This window comes from Myotis myotis, unplaced genomic scaffold (assembly GCF_014108235.1).
Source record: "Myotis myotis isolate mMyoMyo1 unplaced genomic scaffold, mMyoMyo1.p scaffold_m19_p_6, whole genome shotgun sequence".
Taxonomy (NCBI): domain Eukaryota; kingdom Metazoa; phylum Chordata; class Mammalia; order Chiroptera; family Vespertilionidae; genus Myotis; species Myotis myotis.
This window is the reverse complement of record NW_023416368.1, coordinates 73,167,928-73,193,520: the sequence shown is the minus strand read 5'-3', so window position 1 is coordinate 73,193,520 and position 25,593 is coordinate 73,167,928. Positions and strand designations below refer to the sequence as shown.

At 37.5% G+C, this 25,593-nt stretch overlaps 1 protein-coding gene across 2 annotated transcripts in view; it reads left to right on the top strand.

Annotated features, from left to right (window-relative positions):
- Positions 1-22,435: 22,435 nt before the first annotated feature.
- GLRA3 (glycine receptor alpha 3) overlaps positions 22,436-25,593 on the top strand; it is a 128,718-nt gene continuing 125,560 nt past the window's right edge. Inside the window, exon 1 of one of the 2 annotated variants that reach the window (XM_036314887.1) lies at positions 22,436-22,521. In XM_036314887.1, coding sequence (XP_036170780.1) covers positions 22,451-22,521 — 71 coding nt within the window. In that variant the 5' untranslated portion in view covers positions 22,436-22,450. The remainder of the gene's footprint in view (positions 22,522-25,593) is intronic. The other variant, XM_036314888.1, reaches the window with a different exon arrangement.

Sequence of the window (25,593 nt, the reverse complement as noted above, 5' to 3'; positions counted from 1 at the left end):
TACTCCAATAAGAGAGTCAGACCTCTAGGGTTTTGGAATACGACCTTCCCATCTTCAACAGAGAACTGTATACCACTGCAGTATAACTTCTGGATTTAGGGCCTTAGTGGAGACGGAATGTCTGATTGTGAAACATAAAATGACTATGTAGATTGAAATTGTCCATCAAGTATTGATTACTGTTAGACCCATCATGTCATAACTTCCTGCTATATTAGCAACAAACCACCATAAGTTGTGAACTGTAGCAGAATGTGCCATCTCAAAAAATTCCTCTTTGGCACAAAAATTATTTTGAGCTGATCAATTTTTGAGAATCTGCAGACACAAGAAAAACTCCAAAAGCAGAAGTTATCCCCCCTTTTTTTTGTTGGTAAGGAAAAGTCATATTTATAAAGGAAATCTCCATTGGCAAGGGTGTGTGTGTTGCTCTCTCTCTGTACCTGGAAGAGAAGGATGACTCTAAATCATCTGAAACCCTTTATTAGTGGAGAAAGCACCAATTTAACTGCATAACAAACCTTACCCTTATTTACCTTGCTTTTCCTGGTAACCTCTCATCATTGCCCCTTTCACACACCTTTCTTTTGAGGCAGGAGAAATGAGAGGGCTAATCTTTCAGGGCAGCAATTTTCAACCAATGTATTGCAAGAATTTTTAACACATGAAGTACCTGACTGTTTAGTTAAGGGCATTGACTCCTTTTCCCTTAGAATGTTAAATACAAAAATGACAACAGCCAACATAGCAATAGCCATCTGATGTGAATGAATCAAAATTATATGTTTGGTTGGGTTTTTTTTGTCAAATTAGCACAAAATATATTTTTTTGTGCTGCAGAATTTTAGTAATTAGCTTATGTGTGCCATGAAATGAACAAGGTTGAAAATCTCTGATTTAGGGCATGCATTCTTAACTGAAGCAATAGCACCTCCAAGTGGACAAAATTGGTTCTGGGTGAATATGTATAAAGTGCAGCAGATATGCATATACTACATAAACAGATACAGATTATCTCTGTGGTGTTACAAGATAATTGGAGGGGAGTGATTAAGAAAAAAAGTCTCAAAAAAGCTTTTTAGGAGCCAAAAATGAATATAATTTTAAGAATCACCAACTTAGGGTTATACTAGTCCTGTAAGAAATTTCCAATTTCAATGGCTTAACATAAGAAAACTAGAGCCCGGTGCACAAAATTCGTGCACTGGGGGGGGGGGGTTTGTCCCTCAGCACAGCCTGCCCGCTCTCCAATCTGGGACCCCTCAGGGAATGTCCAACTGCCGGTTTAGCCTGATCCCTCTCATAATCCTCGACTGTTGGCTCCCACCTGCTTGCCTGCCTGCCTGCCGGCCTAATTGCCCCTAACCGCTTCTGCCTGCCAGCCTGACCACCTCCTAACTACTCCCCTGCCAGCCTTATCAATGCCTAATTGCTCCCCTGCCAGCCTGATTGCCCCCAACTGCCCTCTCCTGTAGGCCGGTCACCCCCAGCTGCTATCCCCTGCTGGCCTGGTCGCCTGTAACTGCCCTCCCCTGCAGGCCCAGTCACCCCAACTGCCCTCCTCTGCAAGACTGGTCCCTCCAAACTTCCCTCCCCTGCTGGCCTGGTTGCCCCTAAGTGCCCTCCCCTGCTGGTCTGATTGCCCACAACTGCCCTCCCCTGCCAGCCATGTTGTGGCTACATGGGGGTGGCCATCTTGTGCAAGGGCATGGCAGTCAATTTGCGTATTACCTCTTTATTATATAGGATTATTTTTCTCATTAACTGCACATATGTGGATCTTGCTTTCTTCCACTTGATAATTCAGACTCTCACACTGCTTCTAAACTTTGGCTCAGACAGTCCCCAAGGCCTCAGAGATCACTGCTCTGGGTTCAAAATCCAGAAACTTGCTGTCATCCTGTACATTGTCAACATCCAGTGTACTAACTAGATGATGATTGTATGCCCTTAACTCATCATCCGTCCATTGCATGGGACATTGTGTGGAGCAGGGACCAGATATCAATAATAAGATACACCTGAACATTCAGAGAAGAAAAGAATGGGAAAGTAAACACAAAGGTGTGATCCTGTGAGAGGGTTCCATGAAGACCTGCTTTGACAGCAGTGGGAATTACGTGCCTTGACCCTAATTCTGCTCTCTGAAACTAATGACCCAGAATACTGTTCTCTATGAACCTTGACTATGCTCCATATGGTTTTCCCTACTTCGTTTTCCTGTACAGGTGAGGTGGATGTTAGTTCCATACATTCCGTGATGGCTTTGGCAGCCTGCTTTCCACTTTGGCATGCTGACAACTAATGGAAAGGAAATATACAAGGGAGTGTATACCAGGAGGAAGGAATTATGAAGAGCCATCTTATAGTCTGTCCCCCATAATCTGTTCACTGGCCCCGAATGATTCAGGTTGTTCCTACATGCAACATATATTCACTGCCGCCCAAGGTTCTCAAGGGTTTCATTCATTGATTAAGCCCAAAGTCCAAAATTTCATCATCCATATCAGGTCCAGTGCAGATGAGACTCCTGGTTGTAACCTGTTAAGTGCAGTTCCTGGGCACAATTATTTACCTGTGTACCTACAAAACTAAAGAGAAAGCCATCAACATCCAGAACAACAGTATAAAATAGTGAAACTAACATAGGATAATAGCTAGAGACCAAGTAAAAGAGAAAAAAATAATTTTTCCTCTACCCTTCTTATTTCTTTGCCATTTCCTCATATAACAGTGATGGCGAACCTTTTGAGCTCAGCGTGTCAGCATTTTGAAAAACCCTAACTTAACTCTGGTGCCGTGTCACATATAGAAATTTTTTGATATTTGCAACCATAGTAAAACAAAGACTTATATTTTTTATATTTATTTTATATATTTAAATGCCATTTAACAAAGAAAAATCAACCAAAAAAAAATGAGTTCACGTGTCACCTCTGACACGCGTGTCATAGGTTCACCATCACTGCCCTATAATAAGAGACAAATTAACAAGAGAAAAAAACAAATATATTTTTAACATGTATACCTCATATATACATGGGAAATACCCAAGAAAACCAAGTAACTGTCTGAAATGGCCCACGCTACACCCTTAAATGTCATCTTCATCTAAAGACAAAATAACTATGCTGAGGAGAGGGGAAGCAATTCAAGGGAAGGTGAGTGGAGGAAATATTTGTTAAACAAAGGTTGCCTTGCCATTCAGCTAAGTCTCCCAGGTGAAGAAGTTCTCTCTGATAACAGATCTCTTCCTGGTATAGGCTCCCTTTCTAAAGTAAATTTAGATGTCCTTTATAAAAGGGTAACTTCTACTGGTTTTAGATCTTCTGTATCTATAGTTTTTTTGTTTTGTTTTTTTCAAAATAATCAGTTCAATGGTCTTTATGCCAAGGAGGCATGTTTTGGGGTGGCATATTCTGCCACCCTTCACCAATCCCAGTCAAAAAAGGAGGGACAATGGAAGGTACAAAGTGGTCACTGGTTTAGTAGATCTGAAAGACAGTTGGGCAAATGTTTGTCATTTCTTGATTAGTTTTCAAGATCTGAAAACAACTCTCTATGTCATTGAGCTCCACCCACAGGGTTCTTACTTTTTAAAGGAAGATAGCACACTTTTGAAGCTGAATACTTTTATTGATCTGATTTCTACCAGTAGAATTTTGGAGATCTGACAAATTTCTTTCATTTTGTACTCTCTGTCCCTTTCATTACAATGAACAGTGGGTTTTCTTTTTGTTTTTGTTTTTAAATAAACATCCCCAAAACTTTGTAGGTCTCCCTTGGATTTCAATTGGGTTAACTTCACTTGACAAAATCCAACTTCACAAATATTTTTCAGAAATAATCCTTTCTCTGTTTTAGCTTCATGCTGAGCTGGATAAGAGTCAATGCCACCAAAACCACTGGAGGCTCTATGGTTTGATTAAGAGGATCCATGAGGCACACACTTAAATTCTTCAAAGGATCCTTTGTGTGAATGAATACTCTGTTTTTTCCTGAAGTTTTAGCAAAGTTGCATCTTTGGCTTTTTCTCTATGCCAAGATTTCTGAAGTGATGTGTGAATTTTAGCACCTTTTGCCATCTTAATATGGTGAGAATTTCCAAATTTATCAAGTCCTGGTTCCCTTTTGTTTACCACTTTACCCTAACTTTTTTTCTCTTGTATTTTACTGTAAGCAGAAGAAACCAGATGGTACCTTTGACACTTTCTTTCAAAATCTCCTTATCTAAACAAACAAGTTCATCACTTACAATTTCTGCTTTTCACTAACTGGAGGCAATATTTGCTAAGCTTTTTTCCACCATATCCATAAAGAGATGGGATAGCCTTGGAAGCCACCCTATGTCTGTCTGCTACAACCCAAATCCCTTTCCAGTAGTTATACCTGCATCTCTCCCTCCCCTCCCCCAACCCCTATTATCTACTCACACCCAAATCTTTTGTCTGAAAAATCCAGGTAAAAGAGGTACAAGAAAATTTTTATAAAATTTACAGAAACCACCCAGCAAGTGTGGTTCAGTGGTTGAGCGTCGACCCATGAATCAGTAGGTCACGGTTTGATTCCTGGTCAAGGCACATGCCTGAGGTTGGGGGTTGCAGGCTCGGTCCCCAGTAGGTGGTGTGCAGGAGGCAGTTGATCAATGATTTTCTCTCATTATTAATGTTTCTAGCTCTCCCTCCCTCTCCCTTTCTCTCTCTGAAATCAATAAAAAAAATTACAGAAACCCACAACAATACCCAAAAGGGCACACATGGGCCACCATAAGAGGATTGGGCAAACAAATAGTAATAATTTCATTATGACCTATGTATGGAGGAAGAAACTCTCCTCTACCCTCAAAGTCCCTTCAGCTGGTCTAGTAATCAAACAGACATGACAGGTTAGCAAGAGAAAATAACCAAATTTAGTTATACACATATGTATGGGAACCCCACATACATGAGAGAGTCAGAGACCTCAGACACATGAGAAGTTCAAAGACAGAAAGGGAAAATAGGTATATGTGTATGACATTCTGAGCTAGGGATGAAGTAAGGCACCTTGCTTCAGAAAGAGTTCTCAGGGAGAGCCCATGTACAGTAATTATTAGTTTGCCCTGCCATATAGGCAAATAAAAAGTCATTCTTAGTTATAACTCTTATCATGGGTCAGGCTCTAATTTCAGTTCTTCTAGTTAAGGGGGAGCAAAAACTCTCTTGAGCCTGCAGAGTCTTGGTTGCCTTTAGCTCAAAATAACCTGCAGACCACTGAGGCACAGATCAGGATGGCTCCTTCTGAACCCCTACATCTATGATCATGTTAATCCAATAGGAAAACTTACGTAGCTAAATCAGAATTAAGTTTGAATTCCTTGGGTCCTCTTTCACTGGACTGTCACCAAGAAGGTATATCAACCAGGCCAGACTGGGCTTATCGTTGAGGGAAATAAAGAAGCAGAATGCTCAGGAATGGTCAGGGCAGAATCCTGTATTTTCAAAATAGATCTATATAACTCCCACACTTTCATCCTGATCATTACCCAGGAAGCTCCCAAGTAGAAATGATGCCTTTCTGGAAGTAGCTGCATTCTTTAGCTGCATGTCTAATGTACATGAGGAAGAAAAAGATATAGAGTCAGAAAATTTTGAGTCATTTTTGAAGAGATTATTCCTATCTTCAGTAATACCAGATGTTTGTGGCTAGTAGGGAGTATAAAGGGTCCAACAAATACCTTGTCCATAAGCCCATTGTTGACTCTAGTTGGTATTATTAGAAATGGGCCCTCACTACTAACATTTACATGGGTGAACATGGGAGTCTGAACAGCAGCTGCAGTTTATTTTATTAATCTGAATTGTCAGAAGGCAATAATCTAGCAAAGACCAAGAGAAGTGTTTATTGGGATCAAGTAATAGTAATTCAGGGCATACAGATTTGGGTGGCAATCCAAATAGTCTTCCATTAATATGTAAAAGTCAGGTTTTTTAACAGGCAAAAAGAAAGCTTTGGATAGGTCATTCACAAATAATTTTAGTTGGCACTGGGCAGCAAAAAGCTACCCTTGGCTAAACATGATTGATTGCTAAGGCTATCTCTAAGTAAAAGTCCATTACTGTAACAATTTGCAGGCATTCTTATGGTATTCTTTGAATATTTATGGTTTGGTCCCGCTCAAAAGTTCATGTTGTGTCATATGAGCATATGCATATGAACCATTCAAATGGCCTCCTAGCTCCACTTTATTTTTCTATTTTTGATGATGGACTCAAAGTAATCCTCAGAGCTCCTTAAAACCAGTCAAATGTGTCTATAATCAGCTGTCCCAGGCTAGCAAAACTCCCACCTAAAATTAAAATTTATTAGCAGCATAGTTCTTATAGCTATAGGCTATCATAAACATTAAATATAATTTTAAAGCAGAAATATAAGTAAACCTAAATTAAACTATAAAATATATTCAGATGTAAGGCAATATACCATATCCAAAGCAACAAGAAATCAGGTTATCTTCTTCCCCCCCATCACTCAGAGATGGGTAAGATTTAATTAACGTTCCATACTTCGATTCAGTGTGATGTAAAAATATGGTCTTTGCAGTCAGACAGGCATAAGGCTGAGTCAGATCTGCTCTGTGCTTTTTGACCATAAACAAGTTACATAATCTCTCTGTTAAACAACACAAAATTCAACTGAATTTTAAAGAGCTTATTGACTTTATTCAATGATTCATGAATTGGGAAATATCCAATCTAGCCGATAAAAAGGAGTCCCAAAGAACTATACAATTAAAGAATTATAGTCAGAAGGAAGTGGAAACAAGGAAGTTATACTTGGCAAAAGAGCTGTTTGGTTATTGCAAGGTTACTTTCCTTTATGAGATGGCCAGGGTCTATTAGAAAGATTACTTAACTAATGCTGATTAGGTGATTCCAGATTGACTGGTTTAAGTTTCCATGAAAGCCCACACAGTAATTAATGTTCAGTTTGGTGACTTGGAGTTTAGCACAGATGACTCCATTTTGGTCCTGTTGTCTTGTTTTTAACATCTCTAAGTTTCAGTTTCCTCTTCTATATCATGGAGGCAATATTGGTGACTCTCTCATGGGTTCTTAACAGAATGACATGAAATAAGGTATGTGAAATTTTAACTCTGTGCCAGAAACATGGTACATGAATGATTAATGTTTCTCTTATTTTTATAGCTTATCTAGTACATGTTAAGATTATGATGCTTTCTATCATGATATAAGTACCCTCATTTTATATTAGCTAGGTGCATATGTATTTCAAATAAATCCTAAAAAGTATAGTTTTCTTATTTTTTTAAAAAATCTTAGAGAGAAAAAAATTGAAGTCAGTCACACAGGACACCAGTGGATAAAACAAGTAGGAATAAAAGGCAATTCTAATATAGGTTTCCTAAATGGAGATTCACGCAAAAAATACTAGAAGACCATGGGGACACACTATGCATTAATCAGCTTAATCTGTTAGAGAAAAATAGTATAGATTAAGTTGCTTAGGAATTTATTTCTCAAAATTCTGAAGACTGGGAAGTTCAAAATTAAGGTGATGGCAAATTCAGTACCTGGTGAGGATTCTCTTCCTGACTTGTAGAGGCCTCTTTCTTGTTTCCTTACATGGTGGAAGGAGAGAGCTCTGGTCTGTCTTCCTCTTCTTATAAGGGCACTAATTCCATAAATGGTGTCCCATCCTCAAGACTTCATCTAATTACAAATTACCTCCCAAGGCCCCCACCTCCAAGTCATCACAGCAGAGGTTAGGGCTTCAACATATGACTTTTGGTGGTGGTACGGGGGTGAGGTTGATACAAACATTCAATCTAAACACATGCTCTTGTGGCTTACATTTTCCCTTTAACAAATTGTTGTGAACATTTTTCCTTGTCAATAATTGTTCTCTAAAAACATGAAAAAAGGAAAAACACATAGCTTAGGTTGACATTTTGGAAGTACCTAGTCAGATTTGTTGTAGGGGTGCATGGGTTAGGGCTGGATTTCAAGTGGTTTGAGGCAATGCAACCGGATTGAAATTTGTGATCAAAGTTGTTTTAACAAGAGACAGCACTGGGAGCCAAAATCAAGAGGCTCAACAAAAAGTCTATCAAGCAGGCAGGGGAAGGACCCCTACTGCATAGTTTAGGTACATCACCTAAAGTCCAGTGCTTATGTGAACATGTTTGGGGGCTAAAATGATCACAGACACAGGTCCTGGGAGTGGTAGACTTTCATCAGCAAGGGCCCGTCAAGGGAAAGGAGGCCCCATGCAGTTTCCATCTAGTTGGAGGACTTGCTATGTTGAAATTGAGTCAAGAACTCTCAGATAGATAGTAATCTTACTATGGAAATAGGATCTCCCCAAACTTCCAAATCCAGAAGCAAGGCATACAGGTCATACTTTCCAATTTGTGTTTCATATTTCTTTTCAAGTCCATCACTTCCAGATGATTGAGGAGGAAAAAAAAATATAACACTTCTTTCAGATTGTTAAAAGAGCACAGTTGTTACTGCCAATGCTCAGATATCACAATCCTCAGGTTAAAACAGCTCTGAAATAGTATATAATCACTTATTTGAATTTATATCAAATTTATATTCTCTTGTCCTAAAAGATGTGCCTATACACATGAATAGCAATTCACTTATTTGTTTTGATAGTTATACTGTCTTGTTCTCATATCCTATATAATAAAAGGCTAATATGCAAATTGACCAAACAGTGGACCAATTGGCCACTGTGATATGTGCACTGTGATGTAACTGAGGGGTGCTCCCCCTGTGAGAGTGCACTGACCACCAGGGGGCAGACGTTCAACACAGGAGCTGCCCCCTGGTGGTCAGTGCACTCCCACAGGGGGAGCATTGCTCAGTTAGAAGTTGGGCTCACAGCTGGTGAGCGCAGCAGAAGTGGCGGGAGCCACTCCTGTCTCTGCAGCAGCGCTAAGGATGTCCAACTGATGGCTTAGGCCCACAACAGTCAGACATTCCCCAAGGGCTCCCGCACTGTGAGAGGGCGAAGGCCGGGCTGAGGGACACTGCCCCCCCCGCCCCCCCCCCCCCCGAGTTATTGAATGTCATACACCAGGTCTCTAGCTCATAATATTATGCTATGATATATGTTGTAAAAGTTCTAAGCATTTATATGTTCATATCCATTACTAAAGATTTTGAGGAAAAGTTAAAGAAGTTTAAAGATTCATATTTTCATGTGGGTATAGTTGAAAAGAAAGTAAATAAATATTGAAGTATCTGCTATATATAATTTATGTCCTCTTTATAGATTTATAAATACTATACTTATTTTATAGATATAGAAAAACCTAGCCTTATAGTTTTATAAGAATATGAAATACATAATATTATAAATTGGAGAGAACCCAATCATAATAATAGTATGCATTTGTTTTACCCAGAACAGGAATGGGGGAAAAAATACTGAAAAATATGAAAAACTTCATCATTGTTTTTAACTCTCAAATTTCATTCTTAATATCAGAAATGCCTTTGAGCTATTTCTAAATTGAAGTAGCTAGTGGGTAAATGTCAAGTTTTAACAATAAAATTTGATTTTAATATTATTAATCTATAAACATAAAGTATAATTTTACTTGAAAAAATTTAAAGATTTTGTCAGCCTTTAAATGTTCTAAAAAAGTATGCAATTTTAATGCAAATTAGGGGCATCTATAAGACTTAGAATAAAAGTTATGTTTCATGGGATCCTAGGCCATAAAGATAATATACATGAACTTCAAGTGCTGCTGAAATAATTAATTAGGGAGAGAAATGGTAGATCAAACTAACTATATTAAAGTCATTGTGAGATGGAATATCTTTTATATGCTATAGATCAGAGTAAGACACAAGAACAGTCCTCACATAATTACTTACACAAGTATTTACACAAATAAGAAAAAGACTCAAGAGCAATGACTAAGATGGACCTACTAAGCATTTAATTTTGAAAATCTGTGACCAAGCTGAGGCTCTTTTCTCACAGGTATGAAAAACTGGTGTAAAAAGAATCTAAGTAAACACCAGTAGTCCATTGTGTAGGGAGGAGACAACAAAAGCAATACAGAAATTAATAGCCAAGGCTGAGTTTGAATTGCTACAAATTTCACTCTAGGCTGCAGCAAAGTTAAGATACTCAAGTAAAGTGTTTATTTATGCTTTTCATTGGGGAAACAATTATGTAATTGGAATATGGGGACATTTGGAAAAGTGAGAGAATAATGTTTTCCATGGAATATTTTTCTACATTGAGTACTGGAGAACTTGGCTTTAAACTCAAGGTGATTAGAAAAATAATTTAAGTATTTGAAAATCTATATTATCTTTTATAAATTGAATGACTAAAAAGAGAGAACTACTTGCTTTTGATTTTCCTACTCTCTTGTGTATAGAAAAATACTCAGATATAGGTGGTGATTTTTTCTGATTGGAATTCCCTCTCAAAGGTGCAAAGAAGTAAAATTAATTATATGAGGAAGGAAACCTTTGTTTCATAGGCCTCATTAGTGTGGCAATGAAAGGAGAATAGAAACAAGTGAACAAAGTAAAAATTCTCAAGCAATGCATGATTTTATTTATTCTTCGGGAAATCCAGCCTCTCTGAATTTCTTCTTAGGTAATTTTGCGAGGTTCCTGGAAGTGTCATACCCAATGCTCCAAGAAGCTAGTTGTCTCCATGACTACGGCATGTATTTTAACACTTTCTCTTTCTTCTTTTGCTCACTGAATATGCAATTTGCTATCCCCCAAATATCAACTGTGTTGCCAATACCAACTGGAAACACAGCTGCATCTCCTGCTGTCACAGATTCAAACATCTGAGTCAGGGGCTGAACTTGGTGCTAACATTTGCCCCAATTATTGCTGACTGGTAATGTTGGGGACCCCACCAACTATGCCAGGAATGCTGCCATGTTTGCCACTTGCCTCCATCAATCAGCACAAATGTTGTTTCTGATTTGTGTTGTCAAATTTTCAATATCCTACATTATAGAAAAACACCTCCTTCTCTCTCGCTCGCTCTCTCTCTCCCTCCCTCCTCTCTTTCTCTCTCCCTTCTCTCCCCCCTCCTTCCCTCATTTCTGTATTTTTCACTCTGTCTTTCTTGCATCTTAGGACACAGGGAGGTGCAAGTGGAAAGCCAAAGGGGGCTATTTACAGTATCTCTTGGACCTTACCTGAGGGGAGGAGAGACAGAAAATGGATAAATAAATAATCATTATTCCTGAAGGAAATGAAGTGGGTGATGTTATAGAAAGCAATAGGTGTGGTGGCTGCTTTACATAGGATGGGTCAGGGAAGCCTTCTCTGGGGAGTTTTTATCCTGAGACATAAGAGACAAGAGGAGTTAGAGAGTCAAATATTCCACTTAGAGGCAAGAAGCAAATTAACATTTTTTAAGCAAGAGAGGGCTAAGTATTATTTAAGTATATCGAGGAACTGAGATAAAGTTAATCATTAATTTATATGACTTGACTCTACTTTGAAATAAGGCTTTTTTTCTTAGTACTTACTTATATATATGTACATAGACCCTGCCGTCTTCTTGAAATGGTTTAACTATCCTAAATATTTTTATAGCATAAAAAAGTATGGTTTAGGTCAAGCAACATCCTCTTTACAGACCAAATTTTGCAGTAATTATAAAGGCCAAGAAATTTTCAAAGCTATGAAAATCCCCCAACTCTAAGATCAGATTAGGCTTTTAAAATCTCTAACACAGAACTATAAGAAACTTCAGGGTTTTGCTCCAGCAGGTAAGAAGCTTAGAAGTTGCCACTCCATCCTATCAAGAAGTAAAAAGCTGAGCAACAGAAAAATCAACTCTTCTTAGATTCTTTAAGAGAGAAGTGAGGTCAAAGGGCAAATTGATGCCCCCAAATTGAAGAGACTGACAGACAAATATAGAGAATCAGAACCTACTCGAGTAGAAACCCACCAGCCAAAATATCGTGGGAACCAGTGTCAGGGAAGGGGGCCCTGAACTGTAAATGATGAATTGTGGAATGCTCTGTGTGGACAAGTCTGAGAGATAAAAACTCCAGGGGACCCTGAGTCATAGGAGGGGATACACTCTCCTCTGAGTTTTACCTCCTGGAGCTCTACCAGTTCTTATGGTGAATGTTAGAGAAAATCCCCTGGTGCTTCGAGCAGGGGGAGGAGAAAAAGAGACATTTTGAAATACATCAGAACATTCTATTCTTAACAAGGTCTCCCTCGGGAGAAACCATTTACTCAGAGCCTAAGCTTCTGGGGTCTTAGCAACATTTAACTGACCTGGGGAAAGAAAAATACCCAACTCCAGCCCATTCTGGCCATCCTGTACCACCTAGGGGGTGAATAAATAATAATCATAATCATAATCATCATCATCATCCAAGAGGCACTTGTGAAGTTCACAGACAAAAGACTCAGTTTCATTAAAAGACTGAGACCTAATCATAGCACTAGAAATGCTTCCCCACCTCCCCTGCCACACTCACCACCACATTACCAAAGGCCTATTTATAGCAGTTTCACTATTACAACTGAATGCACTATTATAATTGGAGACTTCAATACCCTTACTTCTATTAGAAATAGATTGATTCAGCAGGGAGAAAATTAGTAAGCAGAAAATTGAATTCAACAATACCAGAAATCAACTGGATATAATGGACATCCGTAGTCTATTTTATTCAACATTAAGCAATGCACATGGAGGAATCCCTGACATAGACCATGCTGGGCCATAAAACATACTTTAACAAATTTAAAATAATAGAAATCATACAATATCTGCTCTCAGTGGAATTGAACTAGAGATCAATGATAGAAAGATAGCTGGAAAATCCCCAATACATGGAAATTAAAGAACATACTTCTAAGTAGCACATGGATCAAAGAAGAAATCTCAAGAGAAATTAAAAATATTTTAAACTAAATTTAAAAAACACAATTTAAAAAACTGGGATGTAGCAAAAGCAGTGTTTATAGGAAAAATTATGGCATTGAATTAACATATTAAAAAAAAATAGAAAGATCTAAAACCAATACTTTGCCCAGCTTGTGTGGCTCAGTGGTTGAGTGTTGATCTAGGAACCAATAGGTCACGGTTCAATTCCTGGTCAGGGTACATGACTGGGTTGCGGAGTCAAACTCCAGTAGGGGGCATGAAGGAGGAAGTGCATAGATAATGTTTCTATCTCTCTATCGCTCTCCCCAAAAGTTAATAAAAGCATATTTAAAAAATAAGTAAAATCAAATCAATACTCTAAGCTTCCTGCTTAAAATTAGAAAAGTAAGAGCAAATTAAATCAAAGTAAACAAAACAAAAGCAATCAATAATAAAAATTAGAGTATAAATCAAGGCAATTGAAATGTTGGGTGAATGGATAAATAAACTATGGTACATCTAGACAATGGAATAGTATTGAGTGGTAAAGAGATATGAGCTATCAAGCCATAGAGACACATGGAATAACCATAAAGGTGTTTTACCAAGTCAAAGAAGCCAATCTGAAAGTCTATGCATTATAGGATTCTAACCATATGGTATTCCAGAGAAAGCAAAACTGTAGCTATTAAGAAGTCAGTGGTTGCCAAGGATTTGGAGGCAGGAAAGGAGAGATGGATAGGTAGACCACAGAAGATTTTTAGGGCAGTGAAACTATTCTGTATGATTCTGTAATGGTAGATTCATGTCCTTATACAGTTGTCCAAACTCAAAATGTAGACAGAAAGTGAACCCCAATGTAAACTATGGACATTGAGTGATAATGATATTGAAATGTAGGTTCATCAATTGCAGTAATGTACCAGTTTGGAAATGTTAGTAGTAGGGCGGCCTGTGCATATATAAGGGCAGGGGGTGTATAAAGACTTTCCATACCTTCTGCTCAATTTTGCTGTGAACCTAAAGCTGCTCTAAAAAGTCTAGTCTATTAAATTTCTTAAAAGTTATCACTTATGGGGGCGGGGGTGTGGTAAGAGATCAACCGAAGGACTTGTATGCATGCATATAAGCATAACCAATGGACATAAGACACTGGGGGGGGGGGGGGGGGGGTAGGGGAGAACAGGGGATTGTCAAAGGGGGGGGAAGGAGACATATGTAATACTCTTTGTAATACTTTAAGCAATAAAAAAAAGTTATCACTTATGTTTGCTAGACATCAAATTAATTTAAGAAGCAGGGTCAATGCACTACAGCAAATCTAAAAAACATGCTTACAAAAAAATTAGTCTCAAAAGCTCACATATCATATAATTGCATTTATATAAAATGTCAAGAATAGGCCAATCCATGGAGATGGAATATAGATTAGTGGTTCCCAAGGACTGGAGAAAGGGGAAAATGGAAAGTAAATGGGTATGGGTTGTGTGTGTATGTTTAAAATCTTCTAAAATCAGATACTGGTAATGGTTGCTCATTTATATCAATATACATTAAAAACCACTAAAATATACATTTTTACAGGGTAAATTTTTATGGCACAAATGCAAATTATCCTATATAATAATAGCCTAATATGCTAAGTGTCCAGTCGTCCAGTCGGCCTTTCAACCAATCACAGTGCAATATACCAATGATATGCTAAAGCCACTCAACTGCTCACTATGATGTGCATTGACCACCAGGGAGCAGACACTCCAACCAGTAGGTTAGCTTGCTGCTGGGGTCTGGCCAATCAGGACTGAGCAAAACAGGCTGAACATGTCCTGGAGCCCTCCCATGGTCCCTCCCTGGCTGGCCAACCTCCTGTATTCCTCCCTGGCCCCGATCATAACCGTGGGGTCCCTTGGCCTGGCCTGTGTCCTCTCACAATCCGGGACCCTTTGAGGAATGTTGGAGAGCCAGTTTCAGCCCAATCCTGCAGGCCAGGCCAAGGAACCCCACTGGTGCACGAATGTGTGAACCGGGCCTCTAGTATATCAATAAAGCCATTGTATTAAAAATAAATAAAATGTAAGTATCTTTAAACATTAAAATGTTTATAAGTGGGTAAAATCAAATAGTAATAAAGTTAGAAGATTTTCCATTAATAATAATGGAATTGTCAAGAGAAATTCTAAAAAAGCCAGACATTTTTGGAGGAATTGAAGAGCTAAAGAAAAATCTATGAAACGGATTATAATTTTTATTTTATAGATAAGCAACTAAAGTTAAGTTAGAAAAGCACTTTGCCCAAGGTAACAAGGAAATTTGGTGCCAATGTGGGGACCTAAATCCAGGCTAGTTATATCCAATGCTAAAAATATTTTTTTAGTCTTGAAGTTGTATTTTTTAAATTCTAGTATCTCAGCAAATAAATATATCTTTCTTATTAAATCATATTTCTAGAACACAAAAATGAAAGGTGTTAAAATTAATCCTTTAAAAATATTTATACTTCCTACATTTTTTCTTCAGGGCATTAGTAAGGGAAAATGAATATTAAGTATTTCATATAATTAGACTTTCAAAAACATCCAGAAAATTACCAATGAAAATGCTTTGCAAACAAAAAGAATACTAACCATAATAACCACAGATTTCAAAACTGCTACTGTGAAACACTTGTTTTCATTTTTCATTTGTTTTGGGTATCTAATTTAGGAACATCTGTTGCAATAGCGTCTGTTTACTATGAAAAATAATCTTGGTTTGAAAATAGGCTGAATTGGTATGTAGACCATTCGTCAATTCTATCACTGTTGAATGAAGACAAATTCATCACCCTGGGTAAAAATTAACCACAAAAAATATTATCACTCAAATTCCATGTCTTCTGCTTTCCAGGATTTTTTACCCTCCTCCTTCTACAAAGTTATCTGTGATAATTTCCACACAGTCAAATTCTACAAATGAACTATGAACTAATTTCAAAGCTTTGCTAAATATCCCCTACTCTATGAACATTTTCAAATCTTCTCATGCTTCCCATTTTGAAGTAATGCATTTGAATTCCCATTGCATTTCTCTTCATTTCTTTCAATAATTTTAGTCTATGTAATACTATGAATATTCGTATACATCTTACATAATATATTGATTATAGTTCATCTAGGACAAAATTTGTTTCCTATTCACATGTGTATCCCAAGAAGTGCATAAGATGGTGCATAATTATAAACTCTATATTTGTTGATGAATAAACTGTTTGAAAAAAAAATGTGGAGGTACTTTTATAATTTGTGACAGGTTGATATAAAGCACTCAGAGAAAGAATGAAATAGTCAATTAAGTGCTTCAAATATTTCATTATTGGGGAAATTATGGGAAATAATCAGCATAATTTAGAGAAAAAAATGAGAGTCTAAGAGTTAAAATAGTAAAAATCATAATATAGTGGATGATATGAATCTTATTTATAAATAAGTCATTCTCCAGGGCACACAGGGTTACTTTTAGATGGGGAAGGAATATGTTTGCCCTGAAAAGAACATTATAATCTAGAAATCTTAAGTAATTTTATGAAGAAAGAATAGGTTAAAAGAGATTCGTGAGGATGGGATCTAGGAAAGGGAGAACTAAAGAGCAGAGACTATTTATGCATTCATTCATTCATTCAACAAATATTGCCTGATTACTATGCTCCAGCACTGTGGTAGGCATACAAATGCACCTTGCCATTGCCTAATGGGAGTATTCAAACAAAGGCAAACATCAAATTATAACTTAATCCATGAAAGGAATAAATACTGATTTAAAGGTAAATGGGAAAATTTTGTTAGAGAGGGAAAAGAAAAAAAGAAAGGGAGGAAAAGAGAGGTATTTGTAATGCAGGAAGGAATTTAGACATAGGAAGCCCAAGCGGAAGGTCAGAGAAACAACGAAATAAGAAACAGCTCATGTGACTGGTACGTAGGGGGAAAAGAGGGACTCGTCAGCAAGGAGGCTGAGGAGGTTGTCAATGGAAAATCAGAGTCTTCTCCACTCTGAAGAGGAATGTGAATTTTAATCTGTTGCAATGGAAAGGCACTGAAGGGTTTCCGGAATAGAAGTGGCACCCTCTGTTTTACATACTGGCTGTACCCAGTTTACATTTCCACCAGCAGTGAATGAGGGCTCCCTTTCCTCACAACCTCTCCAACACATGTTATTACTTTTCATGTTGCTAATAGCCATTCTAGCAGGTGTGAGGTGCGATATCAGTGTAGTTTTTTAAAAATATATTTTATTGATTTTTTTACAGAGAGGAATAGAGAGTTAGAAACATCGATGAGAGAGAAACATCAATCAGCTGCCTCCTGTACACCCCCTAGTGGGGATGTGCCCACAATCAAGGTACATGCCCTTGTCCGGAATCAAACGTGGGACCTTTCAGTCTGCAGGCCGAGGCTCTATCCACTGAGCCAAACCAGTTATGGCTATATCAGTGTAGTATTTTTTTATATATATATTTTATTGATTATTTACAGAGAGGAAGGGAGAGAGATAGAGATTTAGAAACATTGATGAGAGAGAAACATCGGTCAGCTGCCTCCTGCACATCTCCTACTGGGGATGTGCCTGCAACCCAGGTACATGCCCTTGTCCGGAATCAAACGTGGGACCTTTCAGTCTGCAGGCCGACGCTCTATCCACTGAGCCAAACTGGTTTCGGCATCAGTGTAGTTTTGATTTGTATTTCCCTAATATCTAGTGAAGTTGAGCATCTTTTCCTTTGATAGATGATTGGATAAAAAAGACATATATATATAGTGGAATACTACTCAGTCACCAGAAAAGATCAAATACTGCCGTTTGTGACATCATGAATGCTAAGGGAAATAAGTTAGACAGAAAAAGTTAAAGACCATATGATTTCACTCATATGTAGGATATAAAAATGAAAGCAATAAATGAATAAATAAGACAAACAAACAAACAAAAACTCATAGATGCAGACAACAGTATGGTAGTTATCAGAGGGAAGGTAGTGGAGGGTAGTAAAGGATAAAGAGGTCAAATGTATGGTGACAAAATCATTTGATTTTGGGTGGTTGGCACACAATGCAATATACAGATGATGTACCATAAAAATTTACACTTGAAACCTACCTTGTTAACTAATGTCACTCTAACAAATTTAATTTTAAAAGGAGTAGCATCATCTGATTTATTAAAATAAACAAAAAAACCTTGATATTCACAATGGAGGATTAATCAAAAAGAATAAGAAAGCAAGCAGGAAAAAACAGGAGGCTGTGGCTGAGATCCATGTGAGAAATTTTATATCCTGAACAAGGAAATGGGGATAAACTATTGGATATTTCTACCACTATTCCTAAAAAACAGGGTCACCTGATCAGCTTAATGTCATGATCATTATAATCTGCTCAGTAAGTAAAGTCCTATACAAAATATAAATTCATTAGGCTCATGTACCTAATGATAATATCTCTCACTGACATAAGATTAATTCTTCTCTACCTGATTTATGTTGAACAAGTGAGTTTCTGATTAATTCCTAAATTAAAACTTTTACTCTTCCAGAGTGTTAATTCAAAGATATTAATATTCTTAATTACTGCAAAGTTGCATTACTGTCTGTAAGTTTTTAAATTGGCATTTTGATTTATACATAAGCTTTTGATAAGATGGCTAGAATGACCCAATGCTACTGAATCTAATCAACTCTCAGTAAACTATTACTAACCCCACATTGCATGACCTCAAACAAGTAAATAAGTCCTCTATAAATAGCAAGTAATTTTAGCAATATATACAAAATGTTATATGTTTAAGATCATTGGTAGTAACCATTGAGCATATGAAAATAACTTTATCATTACATTGAAATTGATTTACTTTTCTGTAGTTTAGGTAATATGCATATTTTTAAAATTGACTTTAGAGAGAGAGAGGAAGGGAGGGAGGGGAGAGAGAGACATTTGTTGTTCCACTTATTAATGCTGATTATAGTATGTGTCCTGACTGGGGATCAACTCACAACACCTTGGCATATTGGGACAATGCTTTAACCAACTAAGTTACCCAACCAGGAAATATGTATATATTTTTGAGACAATAGTAGAAATATACTATTAGAGATAGCTCCATGGTAGTGGACATAATATTACACAATAATTCGGAAGCACCGAAGTCAAGTTTGATATCTTCAGCTTGCTGAATACAAGGGGTTGTAATGATCACTTAACTGTTTGGTGCTACAATTACTTCTTCTGTAAAAGGAGAGCATTAAATATGATAAAAATTAATATCCAAGTCAGCCCTGAAGTCCCACATCTTGTAAAATGTGAAATATAATCCATTAGTGCAAGAAAGAAATAATAAAGGACACAATGAGAAGAGCAGAGATTTGGTCATATCAGAATATAGCTTAATTTGACATGAATGAACTAGTCAGTCAGTCATTATCCATAGAATAGTCTTTTCCCCCAAAACACATTCATTCACCTACTGGTACAATCAGGGCTATTATTCTCAAAAGAGTAAAATTTACAAGAATAGATACCACAAATATGCATATGCATGAAATTTCATTTCTGCCTTACATGGTAGGTGCTATGCTAAATAATGGCCATTATCCTCATTGTAGTGAAATCAAATAAACAAGGAGGATGATAGCTTGTCACAAGCAATTTGAAGAAAATAATCATGGTGCTCTGAAAAATGAGTAACATGGGGATTCCAGTTACCCTTTTATATTTATATCTAAGAAACTGATTGACTAGATATATCTTAACTTGATAAAGTATAATATTCCTATGCTTTCATTTTAATGAGAAATAACTAAAATCATCCTGCCTGCTAAGTTATTATATAACTTACTAGTAACTATCCAGATAAATGTAAACATAGACTTTTAAATATCATATCATCCATACATTTGTTTACTTAAATAAACATTCATTGATTGGTTGTCTTCTTTGGGCCAGAGGATGAATCTCAGAGGTCATTTAATTTAATTATCTCAATAAATACCTATTTTAAAGATATACTAAGTAAAAATATTTTTAAAAGTAGATCTGCCAGGGTTCTTGTCCCAGCATCAAGAAGGTTTCAGGAATCTAGAGAAGGGGCTGTGTGTAGGTGACATAGGAATCCAGAGACTAATAAAAAGTCCAGAGATGAAATATAATTTTGAAAGGCACTGGGGGTCAGAGGAGCTTAGCTAAAGGAGCTAAGATCCAAGATCTTAAGTCTAAGATCTTAGGTTATCTCAGTCCCCAGGACCCCATGATTTTTATTAACACAACTTGTCCTGAGGCAAGGCAGAGATATACACTTCAAAGGGTCCGGGTTTGGTACAGAGTCCATTGTCAGAATGGGGGAATTAGCCTACGGCTGTCCAGGTGTTTTGCCAGTAGGAGGCAATAACATGGAGATTAAGATGCCCTTTAACTGTCTGGCAGCCACAATCAGTTTCCTATTCAGGTTTGGGGAAATGCCTTTAGCCATTCCCAACAGGTGTGACTCAACTCTGTTGAGTCCCCAAGTCTCATCAACCTTTTGATGAAACTCTTGAAATTATGACATGCTGGAATTGGTCTCCGGCAAGAACACTTTTCCAAAAATGCCCAGTTACTTAGTGGAGAAACAAGGCAAGGAATCTAAGCCTTCTTGAAATAGAGTAAGTTTCACTTTTTTATTATTATTATTATCTGTGTTTTTTAAAACAATTAATGCTATTCAAAGAATGGCCAACTAAAAAGCACTTGTATTTCATGAGTTTTCAAAAGACTCACTGAAAAACTGAGTTAACTAAAATTGTATGAACTTTCTCAAGATGCAAATATTCATGGGCAGAATCAATAATATTACTTATGGGCTTCTGGAAGTTTGTGATTTAAATAAGAAAACGAAGATGTGAAAAGATGTCTGCTAAAGAGTAAAGAGAAGAGATTTTTTTTTTGATTGTCCTCATTGAAGAGGGTTGAAAGGTAATAACTTCTACTCTTCCAGTTAAATAGATTTACAGGGTACTTGATATGTTAATTGCTGTTGGAATCTAATTAAAAGGAAAATGGATAAAGAGTAAAAAGGCATGTAGTTTATTTATTGAGAAAGTTATGAGATTAAAATAGGGCTTTCAGAATATATTTGCAGGGGTTTGGGGCAAAAGTTAAGATTGAAGAGGTGAGTGAACATTTTGATCCTTGTTGATAGTAATAAAAGCCACTGTAAAGATCTAACAATAGATTTTAATTTTTTAATATTCCATTATTTTGAGACACTTGAGACACACACACACACACACACACACACACACACACACACACACAATTTTCCTTTTCAGTCTTCCAATCCACATCCCCATGTAAATGGTCAAGATGGCGGGGGTAGGGGGGGAGAGCAGATAGAGAGATGGATGACAGAAGAGGTACAGCAAATGAATTAGCTGTCCTTCTTACTTGAACTTACTGTTAAGTTAATGAAAATATGTAAGAAGAAATGGTGGGTAGCTTGTGCCTCTAAGTAGCCATCTCTTTAGATTTCCCGCCTTCATCTTTTTAGAGCCCTTATTATGAGTGAAGGAAACTCAACTCACTCTAGTCAATAATGCTTCCTGGCCAGAAGCTGGATTATGAGAGGATTCTAGAAGCAGTGTGTTTTCCTGTCTGCTGCTGCCCATGCACCACATTCTCTGCTCTTCCTTAGCCCTTTCCATGGGCTTACAGCTTACTCTTACATCTCCGTGTAAGGTCAAAGACATGGGGTCACAGTTACTAAATTGTACTTTTCTCGGAAGTGAACAATGGGTGGCCCCTCCAAAGCGACTCTGCTAACTAACCCACAAAAGCCCCTGATTCTCCCAGGCTTAGCCCTGAAGCTTCCTTCCCCCAACACACTCCAGTCGCCCTCTAGGCTCTGCATCAGTTACTCGCTGCTTTTTTTTTTTTTTTAAAAAGGGTGAAGTGCTAAGCACCGCCTACCATCGTGAGTGGCCTGTCACTCTGTCCCGCTGTGCGGTTGTGATTTGCGGGCAAGACAGTGTCGTCTGGCCCCGCCCCGCTTCCCTTTGCCGCGCTGGCGGTTTTGGGTCTTCCCCAAAGGTGGAGAGTGGGATTTGGGCCGGCGGCGCTTGGAGCAGGTGAAGAAGCGTTTTCATTCCGGCTGTGGCTGCTGTTCTTTCTTCAAACGTGGGTCTGAGTCAGGAAAGGACAAGCGTTCTTTCTTTTGCCGCTAGAGCTCCAGTGAACTGTTGCCCAGAACCTAGGCACTTCATACATTTCATCTCACCCATTATTCCGCGTTCACTGTGTAAATCACCTGCACATTTGTAACCCCCTGAATGCCCCTCTGCTCAGTGCTCAGAGAAGGGTAGAAAGGGAATTTCAAAGGTTTGAAAGGCAGACAGGGCCTCCGCCGACCGCGGGGAGCTGTCTATGGTGCTGACGCTTTCCAAGCGTTTGTCTCCACCACTACACGGAGTTAGATTGCTTATTTTCATTCCAGGCTTTCTTGTTCCCCCATGCCTTGGATAAGACTAATTTCAGGATCGTGAATATCTCTCCGTATCATGGCCCACGTGAGACACTTTCGGACATTAGTTTCGGGATTTTATTTCTGGGAAGCAGCACTGTTACTCAGGTGAGTCTATTTGTATTTAACGGTTGGAGAACTTATTTAAAAAGCCTGTGTACTAGAATTCAACCACCTGTTATTGATGAGACCAAGAATGCAATTAGAAATTAACTTGTTGAGAGCACCCCTTAAATCGTATTATTTTATGTCTAAAGTGCCTAGCAGTCTATCTATTGAGACCTCTGAAAACATGTAACTTTGCTCTATTTTATGAAAATAATGCATTTTAGTAATTGTCGTCTTATATTAGAGGCAACTGAGATTACCCTGGAAAAGTTATTTCTGAAGCCAAGCTTTTCCTTCTCAAATTGCTATTAGAGATTCCTTTTTCTAAGTAAATTATACGTTGTGGGTTACTCTCTTTTGGGTAGTTAAAAACATTTACTAATTAGAAATGGAACATTGCTAACTTTTTAAAAGGAAAACAATTAGAACACAAACATTTATTAACCAGAAAAATTCTGAACATTGTTGATATATCCAGAGGTTAAGGTAAATGAATAAAAAATAAATGAAGTTGTGCTATTTCTAATGAGCTTAGTTCAGGTAATACATAAATAAATCATTAGATATGTTATATGTCAAAAGTAATCTTTTTGGAGAAAGTACTATAATAAAAACCCCATAGAACAATAATATTGCTCTATGACATGTCATTTTCTTATCATGTCCAGTCATATTTGTAGGCCTTATTTTTTCTTTTAAATTAATTTAAAGAGGAAATGAGACTAGGCAAAAGATCAGATAATTTAACCTCCATTCTTAAATGAACAATGTATAAGCAAGATACTGAGCATATAGATTTTTGAACAATCGATATAAATTTCATTTTATTATAATTTCCATCTTATGGCTTACAAGCTTTACAAGAGATTGAAATAAAATAATTAGAGTAAGTTTTGTGTATATTGATTTCTATTGAAGTAGTAAATATTCTTTTCTGAGTTTCCAGGTCAAAATTTCACCTTTGGACACCTTAGAAAAACATAATATATTTCATAAAAGCAAGCTATATTATTTTGATAAGCCTATAATAATAGGGACCAGTTGTGAAGGTTATTATATTATGAAATTACTGACTTTTTTTAAGGGGTTCAACCACTGCAAACCAGAATATTTTCAATGAAAATATTTTAATAAGACTTAGTAAATTTTTAAACTTTCTAATTGTCACAAATTTTATATGTAGTGATCAAATCAAAGAGTATAGAGCTTTTTTACATTTATGGATATTTCATGGAAAGGAATTAATGTGATAAGAGAAATCATAATAACTTAATAGATATTCAGATTTAGGAAGCTTAATGTCAGTAACTAAAATATTTTGGTCAGTGTGGTCAGATTTGTATAATGTCAATTCACATATTTGTTATAATATATTCTTTTTTGGTTTTTGTTATAATACATTCTTAGTTATGTATTCTTCATCACTAGAATCTCTGATTTTTGTCATTTAATTGAAATTCACAAAATTGTATTTCAAACTCATAATCATGATGATAAGAACTTATCTTCATTAATATTGAATACTTTTAGTTAAAAATGTTTTTATGAATACTCCAAAAATGTAATTTCTTGAAAAAGACATACCCAATATAGAAGTTTAATTGATATGTGTATTCTTCATCAAGTTTTTTCTTTCTCCTTTCATAAATTGGGTAAGTTTTCTCTCTATCTATCTTAGACTAGTCTTGAATGAGAGTGGCACTTTTTTATTCCTTTACCTTCATCATTCTATGAAGAACTTTAATAATATACAAAATGTAAAGTATTTTTTATTTTCAGTGATGGCCCTTGAATGAACATTTTCTAAAGTAAAGAAAGTGAAGCTCCCTCTACTGAAAATATTTTATAAAATAAATGTGTTTATGGAAACTATTCTTTGTTCACTAAGTCTATTTGTGATATACTGAGCAAAAAAACAACATGTAAACTTAAAAAAGTAACAAAAGTATTTAGTATTAATTCACGAAGATATCTTTTAAATTTAAAATATTCTTTCCAGGGCAATTTGGAGGCAAAAATATCTAGAAACCATCAATATTTATAATTATACTAGGGGCCCAGTACATGAATTCATGCACCTTGAAAGGAACTGTGGGCTGAGAGGCTGCAGTAGGCACAGGAGCAGGTCTCAGCCCATTCTCCGTGCCCCCCCCGACCCCTCCCACCTCGCCTCCACCCCCCATCTCCTGTCTGCCGCAGCCCTGCTCCAGCTGGCACTACTCCCACACACTGATGGCACTGGCCCTGCTCAAACCCACTGACAGCACAGAGCGATTCCGGCCGGCACCAGCAGCAGGTGTGAGCAGAGGCTGCTACCCCAATCGCCCCTCAGGAGCAGGAGGAGGTGGAGAAGCCCTCAGGGGTGAACAGGGCCTACAGCCACCACTCACACCCACTGATGGCACTGAGTGATCGGGACTGGTGCCGGGCATGGGCAGTGGGTGCAAGCTTCGGCTCTGGTGTCAGCTGAGGGTGCGAGTAGGGCCAGCGCTGGCAGTGGGTGCGAGAGGCGGGTGGGATTGCGGCGTGCAGGAGCCAAGAATTTTCAGTAACTATCAGAGCCTCGCCCCGATGAAAGCAACCAATGCCCGCCTTGGTCTGGTGCCCCCACTCACCTGCTCCACCATCCCACTTCGGCCAATGCCCACCATGTTCCGTACACACCCCCTGGTGGTCAGCACACATCATAGTGACCGGTTGTTCAGTTGTTTTAACATTCGGTCTATTGGCATATTAGCCTTTTATTATATAGGATAATTTACGATTACAAACCTTTTTTCATAGGTTGTAAACGATTTTTAATTTTTTAATTGAGATACAACATACATGCAGAAAAGTATACAAATGACAAGTTCTGTATGAAGGTTCACAAAAGTAACACACTCATGTAAAGAGACTATGATCAAGATGTAGCATTGCCAGTGTAACGAAAGTCCCCACCCTGCTCTCTGCCACCACAGCATTCTTTCCCAGGAACTGTTTTGCCAAAAGATAATCACTACCTTGACTTTTTCAACAATGAATATGTTTTCCCTGCTTTTGAACTTTATATAAATACTCATGTGTGTCTGC